Source organism: Megascapheus bottae, chromosome 15 (genome assembly GCF_031878675.1).
Source record: "Megascapheus bottae isolate mThoBot1 chromosome 15, mThoBot2.hap1, whole genome shotgun sequence".
Lineage (NCBI taxonomy): Eukaryota > Metazoa > Chordata > Mammalia > Rodentia > Geomyidae > Megascapheus > Megascapheus bottae.
Window position 1 is genome coordinate 46,186,370 of NC_143523.1, and position 13,215 is coordinate 46,199,584.

The 13,215-nt window shown below is 42.0% G+C and overlaps 1 protein-coding gene across 2 annotated transcripts in view; it reads left to right on the plus strand.

Moving 5' to 3' along the window:
* Nucleotides 1–11,922, plus strand: part of Vcl (vinculin) — a 91,145-nt gene extending 79,223 nt beyond the window's left edge. Inside the window, exons 17-22 of one of the 2 annotated variants that reach the window (XM_090346601.1) lie at nt 938–1,062; nt 2,506–2,691; nt 5,650–5,853; nt 8,015–8,218; nt 8,557–8,661; nt 10,880–11,922. In XM_090346601.1, coding sequence (XP_090202727.1) covers nt 938–1,062; nt 2,506–2,691; nt 5,650–5,853; nt 8,015–8,218; nt 8,557–8,661; nt 10,880–11,026 — 971 coding nt within the window. In that variant the 3' untranslated portion in view covers nt 11,027–11,922. The remainder of the gene's footprint in view (nt 1–937; nt 1,063–2,505; nt 2,692–5,649; nt 5,854–8,014; nt 8,219–8,556; nt 8,662–10,879) is intronic. The other variant, XM_090346602.1, reaches the window with a different exon arrangement.
* The last annotated feature ends 1,293 nt before the right edge of the window (nt 11,923–13,215 follow it).

Here is a 13,215-nt window from a genome sequence, read left to right on the forward strand (position 1 = left end):
CTAGGATTATAGGCATGAGTCATCAGTACCTGGCTTTTAGGCTGCATTTTGATTGTATTTCTAGTACCATTAAAGGAGAACTTATTGGAATCATTTAAATTTCTTTCTGTTTGAGCAGTCTGTCTTTTAGTAGAATTCAATGAAGGGAGTCAGAAAGAGGGGCTGCCTTATTCTTTACAGTGTCCTATCGCTAAGTGTATGCTTAGGGTTTTTTGTTTTTTTTTGCCAGTCCTAGGCTTAAGCTCAGGGCCTGAGCACTGTCCTTGGATTTTTCTCAAGGCTAGAAATCTACCACTTGAGCCTCAGCACCACTTCTGGCTTTTTTTTTCTAAGTATGTGGTACCAAGGAATCGAACCCGGGTCTTTGTGCATGCTAGGCAAGCACTCTACCATTAGGCCAAACTCCCAGCCTGGTATGCTTAGTTTTTTGTTTGGAGTTTCTAATAGTTTGAGTAGAGGCCTAATTTTTTAGTAGATTCAGGTGACATACTAGCGGGTGCAGCATAACAGTTAACATGCTGAATGCTAAGTAGCACACAGGAATATAGTGAAAGGTGAGACGTACTGCAGGGAATCTATGTGCAGTCTGAAACTCACATCTCCCATGTCCTGCACTGGGTAGACTTACCTTTGTGATTGCTTTATCGTAAGAGGGGTGATGGGATCCACTAAGGTCAGTGTTCACACCTAGGATCTGAGTACTGGTGACTTGTACTGCCGTCTGGTATCTAAACACTTTGAACAGCTAATTTGTGACACATGGCTCCTCTGTCTAGGCCTCAGGGCATCTGACTTGCCTACCTTCCTTCTTTCACTATGATGCTTACTGGCAGCTTCACATCCATCTTTTGTTAATGGAAACCAGTTCCTCTGCTGGACAGACAGTGCTTCGGAGCACTGACCTGCTCAGCTGAAAGTGAGAATGTCTTGTGTTTAGGCCTGCAAAAGAGCTTCCTGGATTCAGGATATCGGATCCTGGGAGCTGTGGCCAAGGTCAGAGAAGCGTTCCAACCTCAGGAACCTGACTTCCCACCGCCTCCACCAGACCTTGAACAGCTCCGTGTAAGTAAATTCAGATGGGGAAAATAGAGCAGTAAGGTCTTGAGATGGTATCAAGAGAGAAGTAAATTGTTTTAGAGTTTCAAGGACCAGATAGCTAAAACAAGTAAACTTTTCCTGGATGTTACTTGATGATCAGAGGCAGATTTTGATTCCTATTCCTAATTCTCACGTAAGCCAGTGCTTATGCTGGAATTGGTGGGTATCTACAGCATCTATCAGCTTGCTGGGATAGGATGTGCCTGGAGCACAGGAACTGGCTTTGGTGAGTAGATGCCATGAGTGATGAGGTAGTGAGTTGTAATAAAATCATGTTCTTAATAATTGTCAAAGTAGTTAGAATCCTGTTTTTTCACTTAACTTCCCCCCCTTTGTAGAATCAGAAGAATTTTGTTTTTAAAAAGTTACACTTTTTTTGTCCAACTGTCATCAGGTCTTTTGCAATTTTTTACTCAACAAAGTACTACACATATGTTTTTCCATAGTTTAGGAGCAGTCTAGCTGGGGGCAATACCTTGCAGGTAGAAATCCTAGAAGCAGAAATAGTTATTGTATTTAAATCTTTACTCTCACAGAATTGGCAATACCTTCTTAGAAGGAAATAGCCTATCAAGGCAATAATTCCATTTATTCTTTTGGATATTTTCTCCTATTTAATGTCAATAAAAGTTGTCAAGAGATGGGTGTGGTGGCTCATGTGATATGTGCCTGTCATCCCAACTACAGTTGGAAGTATAAATAGGATAGTGATCTAGGCCCATCTGGGCCAAAAGAGAGACCCTAACTCAAAAATAGCCAGAACCAAGAAACCAAAAAGATGTCAAATTAGTCAAGGACACATTGTGTGTACAGCTAAAGAACAGTACTTACCAAGCCTGCAGTATTTCTCAATTCTTTCTGCTTGGACTCTTGATGGGTGAGAGCCAAGGGAGAGAGCTATTCTTGGAGAATAGCTTCATTCGTGGAGTCATGGCATTAGTGCCATGAATCATGATCTTAGAGGTAATTTAGCAGGTAAGGAACCTATACCCCAGTAAGAAGCTACTTGCTTTTCTGTTGCCCTTTGTGGGATCCAGAAAGCACTTACATCTTCTGTGGGGATCATCTTTGGGACTCCTTGATCAGTGTGTGTGTGTGTGTGTGTGTGTGTGTGTGTGTGTGTGTGTGTGTGTGTGTGTGTGTGTGTGTGTGTGTGTGTGTTTATACATACATGCACTATCCTGCGTTATGATGAATACAGTACCTACTAGCATTTTGTGGAGAGAGAAAAAAATGTGCTTCTGTTGAGATTATAGCAGGTGGTCCTGTGGCTCAGTGTGGGTGGTTTTATATAGAGGGAGTGTGGGTGGCTTTTCTACTTGTGCCTTGGAGGAAAGGAAAAAATTCTAGGTGGAGGTGGAGGAGTAGCTCCTGGGCTTGATTTATAATGTTTATTTGCTTTCTTAGCTAACAGATGAGCTTGCTCCTCCCAAACCACCACTGCCTGAGGGTGAAGTCCCTCCACCCAGACCCCCACCTCCAGAGGAAAAGGATGAAGAGTTCCCCGAGCAGAAAGCTGGGGAGGTGATTAACCAGCCAATGATGATGGCCGCCAGACAGCTCCATGATGAAGCTCGTAAATGGTCCAGCAAGGTAAATATTGAGGTTTTTCTTTTTGACAGAGGGTGTCTTTTCAGAAAGGATGAAGAACCAAGCATACAGCCCAGGAAGAAGAGTCTATACAGACTCCATCACTTTTCTTGGGTTCTTGTTTTGCTAGTAGCAGATTTCTCTTTTTACCTGTGATTAAGTGAGGTGTTTCTGGCGCTTAATTGCTTGTTTCTCCTTCTTGTAGGAACAGTGAAAGCTGGGATAGCTGTGGTTCTTTTCCTTTGTTTAGAATATCAGCTCGCCTGACCCTGGATGTTTGAAGTCTCTTAGAAATGGATTTCTCCTTCAGTTTTTTGAATGCTTTAGATGCTCCATTGCTAGTTGACTGAATTACAAATATGAAACTGTCTTTTGTGGGTTAAGCTATAGCTAGATGGAATTATCGAATTTTCCATTTTTTTCATTAAGTAGACTGATGTCTAAGAAGCCATGTATGTGTTCCTTTCCAGAATCATCCTATTTCTTAACAGCTTCAGTTTAACACCAATGCAGCTAATTTGAAAGTGTGATAATTAATGTGGATAGTGTCGTTTTGGATGTTGTAGCAGTCATGCCCCATTAGTAACTTTGGCCTGTTTTCCCCTAAGTAATACAAAATGAGTGGTAGCTTGTTTACATAAAAACTACGCCGTGAAATGTTGTTCTCAGTTTTCAATGGCTCTACTACAACCCTGGGTCTTCATCTATTTGCCTTTATTCCTTTGTTTGTTTACATCAATACCTCTAGGCTCTTGCACTGAATGTAGTTCCCCAGGAACTGCCCATACCTGCAATTAATCATGTATCTTTTTCAGGCGGGAAAATTTACTTTGGCTTTTAACCCTGTGTTTTTCTAAACAGCAGCAAGCTCAGATTCCTAAGAGGAACAGGGACATTGCTGGTGTTGATTCTGACCTGTGGAAGTATTTACAATGGTATTTTTCAACTAGGGCATGCATATTTTTGGCAGAGTCCTACTGTCCATGAAGAGTCAGGAAGGTTAGTTTTACTCAGAATTTAAGTTTCATTATAATACATGCAGATATTGTGCAGAACACAAAACATATGTGAATCATATATTTAGGGCCAGGCAGCATTAGACTTTGTGTCTGTCTCAGTATGTCCTGTGTGGCCACAGTCTTTAGATCTGATCGACTCTCAAGGTTTATAGAATCAGAGATTTGCTGACTTTAGGTTATATGAAGTCAGAAACTACTTGTATTATATGTGATGGTGGAAGGAAAATGTATTTATCTCTGCCATTTTGTTTTTGTTTGCCTTGTCATCCAACAAGACTAGCATCTGTCAGCTAGTCTTTTCTCTTAGGCATGGGGATGAGACAATTTTAGGTAAAAGATTTAGATCACAGCTGTACACTTGTTGGCCCTGAATTCTCCATCTTCATTGCCACCTCTTAAAGTCATGTTTTATGCTCGGGCTAAGACCATTCACCCCCCCCCCCTTTTTTTTTTTGAGACAGGGTTTCACCATGTAATCCAGGGTAAGCCTTGAACTCATAATCTTCTTGCTTCAGCACCAAAGGGGCTGAGATTACAGGTGTGAACCACCATACCTGGCAGGATCAGATCTTTAGGAATAATAGCAACTTTGAATAAAATTTCATGAAATTTTTACTTTCTTGGTTATAGATGCATGGTGTACAGAATCTGTGTTCACTATACTTCATATAAAGGGTTGGTCTCATTGAAACAATTCTTTTTCAGCATCTAATTTCTATTTGTCCCCTTCCTTTCTGGCCTTTAAATAGTCTATTCTTTTATGAGCCCATTTTGAGTTCCTTTGAGCTCAGCCTTATTCAATTACAAAGTCTAGGTATTATCCCATCTTTGGACTGGTAAGTCAAAGGTTATGGTGAACCTATTTTGCAACAGTAGATTTAGGTTGTATACAGAGACACTTTCAGAGTTTGTTCTACCAATAATATTAAGACACTGTGGGAACTTTGCCTTTCAAGACTTTGAAGAGGAGAAAGCTGCTCTGAGATTCGGGTTTTCACTGTGGTGGGAGCTGGATGAAGTTACTTGATAAATCTTTAACTCCCATTATTTCCCTGCTTTGGTATTTTTTATTGTTGACTTTTTTTTTTAAGGCTGGGATTTTTAACTTTTGAAGGAAAAAGTTTTGTTTTTTTTTAATCTGGAAGCCGTGTGGCTGACTTGTCCTGGGCCATGAGGACGTGACCATACGCTCCAGCAGCTGTTCACTTTTCTGATTAAAGCTACTGGCTGTGTTTAAAGCAACTTATTCCTCCCCACCCCTGGGTTTTTTTCAAAAGTAATGAACTGCCAGGCACGGTGTCTCATGCCTGTAATCCTAACTATTCAGGAGGCTGAGTTCTGAGGATTTAGTGCCAGCCTGGGCATTAAAGTCCGTGAGAGACTCTTGTCACCAGATAACCGGAAGTGACACGGTGGCTCAAGGGGTAGGGCAGTAGCCTTGAGCTGAAGAGCTCAGGGACAGCACCCAGGCCCAGAGTTTAAGCCCCCCAAAACCACCCCCCCCAAAAAAGAAAAAAAGTAATGAACTATGTTTTGGCTGGCTAGTTCCTCTGATATATGCAATATTCTTGTCAAATTTATTTAGTGAATAGTATTTTCTAGGTATATATATGTATATATATATGTATATGTATATATATATATATATATATATATATATATATATATATATACACACATCCAGAACTTTTTCCATTGGAGCAAGTCCTTTTTCTTCCTTCTGAGCTGAGTGGTGCTGGGGGTTGTGTTTCTCCTTCTGTGAACCCTGGTTCATTTGGCTCCTGAAGTATACCATATATTTATTTTCTTTTCTCCCCCCCTGCCCCCCTCCCCCAGTCCTAGGCAAGCTTTGGTTACTAAGCCAGCTGAAGTTCAGTTTTCCAGGTCCTACTATTCTTACTAACACTATCCCTGTTTCTCATCCTTCCCACCATCAACCAAGCCTGTTATCCCAGCCACTAAGGTGGGTATAGGAGTTGTAGCTGAGGCAGATGTGGCTGATGCTGTTGGGTTCTCTGTCCCCTCTGACATGGAAGACGATTACGAACCTGAGCTGCTGTTAATGCCATCTAATCAGCCAGTCAACCAGCCCATTCTGGCCGCGGCTCAGTCCTTGCATCGGGAAGCTACCAAGTGGTCTAGTAAGGTACTGATTGGCAGCCCCAGTTGGGGGCTGCTCCCAATGCATCCGGCCATGTGCAGCCTTGACACTTGCATCACTCATGTTCTGTGCGGGTCCTGTGAGTCTGAGCAGGGCGGGCATCTGTCTGTCTGCACCATGTTATTAGGACTGGCTTCACAAGTTTTATAGGTCTGCTAATGTCCAATTATTTGGACTGCATTTATGTTTGGGGGACAAGAGAAACTGGGCAACTGTTTAAAAAGGATTCCTTATCAAATTAAGGACCACCAACTTTGTGGCCATTGTTGGAACTTAAAGCTCCTTGGGAGGCAATGACTTTTGGGTCAGGAGCCATGATAGACCATTAAGAGGTCTCTGGCCTAACCACTATGCTTTGCCTGGCCCCACTGACCTCTCACTGATGGCTCGGGCAGGTTGATCAGGACGAGCTGCTTTATTGGCAGAGTCTCTGGGAAGGACTGCTTGCTGCCCTCCACTTGGCTGTATGGCAGATGCTGGACTTGGGGGGAATCCACAGGGAAGGGGCTTCACTGCTTGTTTAGATGTCTTAGTGGGAGGAGATGTAAGTGAAAAATAAAGGGGTTAAGGCTACAGGATAGACAAATCAGTTTTGGCCTTGGGGACTGAACCAGAATCATTTTGGGGAGGAGAATCATTTTTTTCCTTTAAAGGTCGCATGTTGCAAGGAAGTTTGAAGAGTGATTGTAATAACTAACCCTGGCACTATGCTGTCTTCTAACTAAAGTCATGAAATCCCAAGTGATCCAAGAGCTGCTCTGGAAGAGGTGGTTCCAGAGGGCCTTATGTAACCCATTCCTTGCCTCATGACTTCCTCCCAAACCTGTGTTCTTTCCGTCCTGAATGTATTGCCTGAGACTTTATGCATCTTCCAGCAGTGCCTCACTGCACTGCATGGAAATTGAAAAGCATGAGGGGAAAAATTAGTGGTGCCTGACCATTTAGGTAGTTATTAAACATTATAGTTGCTGAAACTTTGGATTATTATGGTCTAAAATAAAGTGATTAGAAGTTAGGTGCTTGCCTATAGGTCCATGCCTATAATCCTAGATACTCAAGAGGCTGAGGCCTGAGGATCATGATTTAGAACCAGCCTGGGCAGGAAAGTCCATGAGACTCTTACCAGAAGTGGAGTTGTGGGTCAAGTGGTAGAGTACCAGCTTTGAATAAAAAAATGTTCAGGGACAGCTTCCAGGCCCTGAGTTCAAGACCCAGAACACTCCCTCCCTCCCTCTCCCTCTTTCCCTCCCTTCCTCCATTTCCCTCCTTCCCTCCCTCTCCCCCCTCTCTCTAACACACACACACACACACACACACACACACACACACACGCACGCACGCACGCACGCACTAAATAGCTTGGAGATTTATTGTGGCTGATGAGGGTTTTAGTGAACTAAATGCCAAATGCCAAATGTAAGATAAACTCTTGAGAGTGGGGGTTCTCTTTATAAAGGACTCACTTTTAGTGTTCTGATTCCTCTTTTGGCATCCTTTCATTGGAAGCCTCTTAGCTGTGGGGACTGAAGAATTGACTCTTGACCTTTATATGTGAAAAATTAAACAGGGCATGTTCTTTTAGGGTGACAGGATATATGAGACAGAAGAGGGAGAGCTTGAGTAGTTTAGATCAGGAAATAGCATCCCCCTTCTCCACATAGATTAAATTCTAGTGAGTCCTTGGCTGCTCTTTGCAATAGAGTGAAGATAAAGAGGAAGATCACAGCATATGGAAAGGCTCCTCTGTATTTTTCCTCTCTGCCCAGCTCTACTGCTTTTTACTTCTATAGAAGTGAAAGTGCCCAATTAACTGCCTCCTTGGTCCTTTGCCCATGTTATGGACACGATTAACCTGAAGATGCTGAAGTGCTTGTTCTGTGCTGTGCCCGGGGCCACGTTTCCCTTTCCGACTAATATCCAGATTTCTTTCTTTCTTTCTTTCTCTTTTTGGTCAGGAGATTTTGTCTCTCATTGAGTGCTGCAGTCACTTCTGTTTCTCCATATCATTCCAGAACAGTCCTTTTATCCTTTTTCTCCTTCCAGAGGGCTGCCAGAGCAGCAGCCTCCCTCCTCTTGTTTTTCTACTTCTTTCCTTAATTTGGCCAGAGTGTGGGCAGAGCTCATATGGTGTCTGTTTCTCCTCTAGGGCAATGACATCATTGCAGCAGCCAAGCGCATGGCTCTACTGATGGCTGAAATGTCTCGGCTGGTAAGAGGGGGCAGTGGTACCAAGCGGGCACTCATCCAGTGTGCCAAGGACATCGCCAAGGCCTCAGATGAGGTCACCCGGTTGGCCAAGGAGGTTGCCAAGCAGTGCACAGATAAGCGGATTAGAACCAATCTCTTACAGGTACTTGGGAAGAGAGGCTGTGTGTTGGGGGAGGGATGTGAGGGAGAAAAGCAGCAAAGAGGGAGGGAAAGAGTAAGATAGGAAGAGGTACTAGAGGGGAAAGTAACAGCAGGAAGGGGCATATATGTACATTTGTATTTCCTAATCAAATGAAAGAATGCAAGTGCTTCCATTTTCAGACCAAAGAATGGGACTGACCTTAGGGATATGTATTCCTGTTACTAATGTAGAGTACCTTCTACATGCCAACCAGTGAGACTAGAGGTGGCTGTCCTATTGTCAAAGAGCTCATGGGCAAGGCGAACATGGATATACTCCTAATGAAATTTTCTATTTAGGTATGTGAGCGAATCCCAACTATAAGTACCCAGCTGAAAATCCTGTCCACAGTGAAGGCCACCATGTTGGGCCGGACCAACATTAGTGACGAGGAGTCTGAGCAGGTATTTGTCTACTTCTTTTGCTTCCTTAAGAGTTTTCTCATTTAATTCAAGTATTTAGTATGTGGGGTGGACTCTAGGATTCACTTGTTCAGGACAGTCTGTTGGAGACTTATCACTAATCTGGGATTAGAAGTAAAGTTCTTGAACAACTTCTGCCATTTTACAGATGAGTAATCAAGAACTGTCAAAGTAACACAGTGAATCAGTGACGGCAGTCTACCCAGTTTTTTCCCCTCTATAATAGTCTGGTTCTTTTGAGGCTTCCAGTGTCTCTTCACTCCCACTCAGTGTCCTTTCAACTAGAGAATGTTTTCTTTCCTGCTTTGTCGGTGACTTTCAAGGGAGATGAACAGACTGTTCAAAGACATGATTGGCTGTGTCCTGAGACCAGCAGTTGAGGAAGGCGCTTTCCTTGCATTTTCTAAGTTTCTTTGGCAACTAGTAATGTAGTATTAAGAGTTAGAACGCAGGGCCTCACACCCTCTAGGTAGTTGCTCCACCACTTAAGCTATGTCCACAGTCCTTTTTGCTTTAGATACGTTTTGAATAGTGTCTCCCATTTTTGCCTGCCTCTGCTTCCCCTGTAGGTATGCCTGACCATCCTCTGCTTTTCTTTTTTGCTGTTGTTGTTTAATTGAGATGAAGGGAGATCTTACGAGCTTACTGCCTGGGATAGGCTTGAAATACAGTCATTCAGATCTCCTCTTCCCCTGTAGCTGAGATTACACCTTGCAACACTACACTGTGCCTTGGATATACTTTACCAGCTAGAATTTGTCTCTTCTCTTTCTTCTGGAATTGTGGGCCAGGAAACCTTCATTGAAGTAACCTTTCTCTCATCCCTCTTGAAGGCCTTGCTCTGAACTCCTTTTCCTTCTTGTGGTAGTGAGCACACCTTTGGTGAACTGATCAGAGGGCTCCTCCAGGTGCTGTAAGCCTTACAGAGATAAAGCTGACAAGTCCTCCCTTAAAGGAAGTCACAGCAAAATTTGGAGACTGCTATTTCTGACCTATAGGGCAGGAGACAGAGGCTAGCACATTGCAGAGTAGAAAAGTGTGTTCTTGGCTCGATTTTTCACCATATGCTAATCTAGCCACTTTCATCTAACCCTTATCCCAAACAATGGGAGCATAATCTTTATCCCAAACTTCCATATATTATAAGCATGGTCTGGCACTAGTCTTTCCTATCTGACTTAAGGAAAAACATGAAGAAGAAAAAGACTAAATCATATAGTTTGTCATTTAACCAGCAAGAATGTATCGGGAATATTCAGTACAGTTAGTGGGGGAAAAAAAAAGGTAGAAACTGTTGGAGAATGGTATAAAAGCAGGACTGTAGGTAAGTAGTAGTAGTTCTGAGTTCCCATCTTGGCTCTGATTTGTGAATTTGGCTTGCAGGTCTCTAAACTTCATTGACAAGTGAAAAGATTAATTAATCAGGAATTTTAGCCCTGTTATTTCTGTCTGAGCCTGTGAGCCCCTGGAAATTTCATGTACATAATTTTATATGCACATTAGCATTTTGGGGGGCAGACTCACACATTTGCAAAGGATTTATAACTGGAAAATAATTAAGAATTACTGGGCTAAAGAATCATTACATTCTCTGAGTTTCTGAGTATACCAGTAAGATCCTAGCTCTGAAAGCTGGGTGTTTGGAAAATTAGTTTAGATTTTCATGCATTTGTAAGTTTGCTGGTTGCCTGGATTGTTTATTGGTTGTATTTTTCATTCATTAATGCAATCCTTATTAAATATTTCTTATGTGACAGTCAGTTAACAAAATTGACAAAACTATCCACCTTGGGAAAGTTATGCAATGTGGAGACAGATAACCTCTAATATCCCCCAAAGAACGTAGGTAAAATATATAGCTACATCAGTTAGTGAGGATGGTTTCTGTAGGGGGAATAAAAAGAGAATTGGAAAGCTTAGAAAATGATAGATAAGCAAAGGTATGAAGGATATGAGAGGTAAAGCCATGCATTACCTGGGAGAAAATGTAGAAAAACTAGCAAGAGTCCTGAGGAAGCAACATATTTGAAGATGAAGAGTTCATGCTGTAGGCCCTTAGAGGACAGAATCTATAGTCAGTGAATTTAGTTTGGGGTAAACCTATAGTAATGCAAGTAAATACAGTCTACCTGTGGCCCACCCCTATTTTGGAGGCAAGATTGCATCAGGGACTACAGTAACAGTGCTTTTTGCATTGCAGGCCACAGAGATGCTGGTTCACAATGCCCAGAACCTCATGCAGTCTGTGAAGGAGACTGTGCGAGAAGCAGAGGCTGCTTCAATCAAAATCCGAACAGATGCTGGATTTACACTGCGCTGGGTCAGAAAAACTCCCTGGTACCAGTAGGCACCTAACCAGACCTGGCTGTACAGAAATCCCAACTAAAGAAGAGAATAATCTGAATTCCAGAAGTCATCCAGAAAGGCTGGGGATAGAAAGCCACATCCTAGCCTGGTACTTCAGAAAGAAATAGGGGCCCTCTTTATATTAGAAAACATTTGTATGCTTTTGCCATGCACACTTTGAAACATGTTTCCACGTATACCTTGTATTCCCAAACACAGTTGTAGTTGTGCACACACTCTCCCAATAGGCAGACTTTCTAGCCTATGAATTTCATGTAAACTCAGAATCTAAGGATGAACACTAGCCCTGCTCTGTCCCTACTCATTGTGGGACATTTCCTTATGTCTCCCATTCACTGGCTCTCATTTTCCTCTGTAAATTCCCAAGACGTAGGGCCCAAGCAAGTCAGTTAAGAAAATCATCGTGCCTCCAGAAATTGTTTTAGGTTTTCTGTATTGCTGCTGACCTCGCCTATTTTTCTTAGGCTGTGCTGCCTTCATCCTTTTCTAAAGTTGGTTTCACTGCTGCAGGAAAAAGTGGTCTGTTGAGGAGTCTGGCATATATACCCCAGATTCATTTCCTATCTCTCCACATTTAATCCTTCTAGTTTCCCACTAAAATAATATCCAAGTCAGGAGGAAATCCCAGAATCACATGGTTCTGTTTTTTGCTTTTTTTAAAACCAAGTTCCAGAGCAGTGTCTATAGTAGAGAAACTTCCAATCCCATCTCCTTCCAAGGTAACTGTCCCCACAAACACTGCGTGTCTGGTGCTCTCTGCCACTGGAGGGGCAGAGGAGCGAAGGGTGTGGTTGTGCCCATCCTCCCAGGGGGCCACTCCCGGGGCTCTATGCTTTGTCACTGCCTGCAGAGGCCTGTGCTAGGCTTTACTGTTCACAGCTCCTGTTTTTTCTTTTCTTTTTTTTTTTCCTGAGCTGAAATGCTGCATTTAATTTTTAATCAAATCATGGTATTTGATGTTAGGCCTTTGTTGTCTTCTATTATCCCTTACTAAATAAGCTTTTAAAGATACCTAGGTGTGTGCTTGTCAGTAATTTTTTTTTTTTTTTTTTGAGATTGGGGTTCTTATGTTGTCTGTGCTGGTCTTGAACTCTTGGACTCAAGTGATCCTCCTGAGTCAGCCTCCCAAATAGCTGGGACTACAGGTGCACACCACCATTCCTAACTGTCTTACCATTTTAGAAGATTCTTTCTCCTTTTGAAATTCAGCACTAAGAATTAGTGCGTGGTCTCCAAGAGCATTTAATGGAAAGGTATCCTTTTTTGAAGGACACTTTCTATCTAAGGAAAAGTGGTATTTACAGACTAGAATTCTGGTGCTACTGCAAATAATCGATGAGAAATGCTCTCCAGTTCCTACCTCCCTTCTACCAAGTAAAAGCCGAGCCCCTACAATTCTTCAGGAGAATAATGAGTTTCTCTTCTAAATACAATTGTTCAGAGACTAATGAGTTTATTTTAACTACCACAATAGTAGTTTCCTTTTAGGCAAAGTCAGACGGAAGGTAACTTTTCCTTTTTCTTGCACTCTCATTGCTAAGCACATAAAATCATATTTATTCTCAAACCCAGAACCAAATGGCTCCTTCCCACGCCCAGTGTGTTAGATTCCAACACCGAATGTGTAAATGCTGTCTTAAGTTGGTCCTGTACACTTGGGCATTCTCTATTTTTTTTTTTTTTAACTATTTTACCCCCACGGCCCTCAGCATACTTTTCATAGTTGCTTACCTGACATAAATGCAATATTAATGCCTTTAAAGTATGAATCTATGCCAAAGATCACCTTTTGTTTTTACTAAAAATTACTTAGAAGAAATAAGAAAACCATTTGCTGTTCATATTCTTCCAGTGTTTTGAGACACTGGTTTACACTTTATGCCAGCTGTGCTTTTCTCTAATAGCAGTGCTCAAGATACAGTGAAGGAAAAGAAAAAAAGAAGAAAAAAAGCCCCCGAATGACTGAGATATCACCACTAAAAAAATCTACATTTATAACATAGGATTTGTTATATGCAAATATTTTCTGCCTCTTTTGTTCTCTTTAAACCAATAAAATGCATTTATATAATAATGCTCTAAATGGGTGTTATTTTAGCAAGAACTTTTAAGCCTGTTTCTCCTTTGCTTTTGAAGTTTAGCCAATGAAAATAATTCTCAAGATCTGCA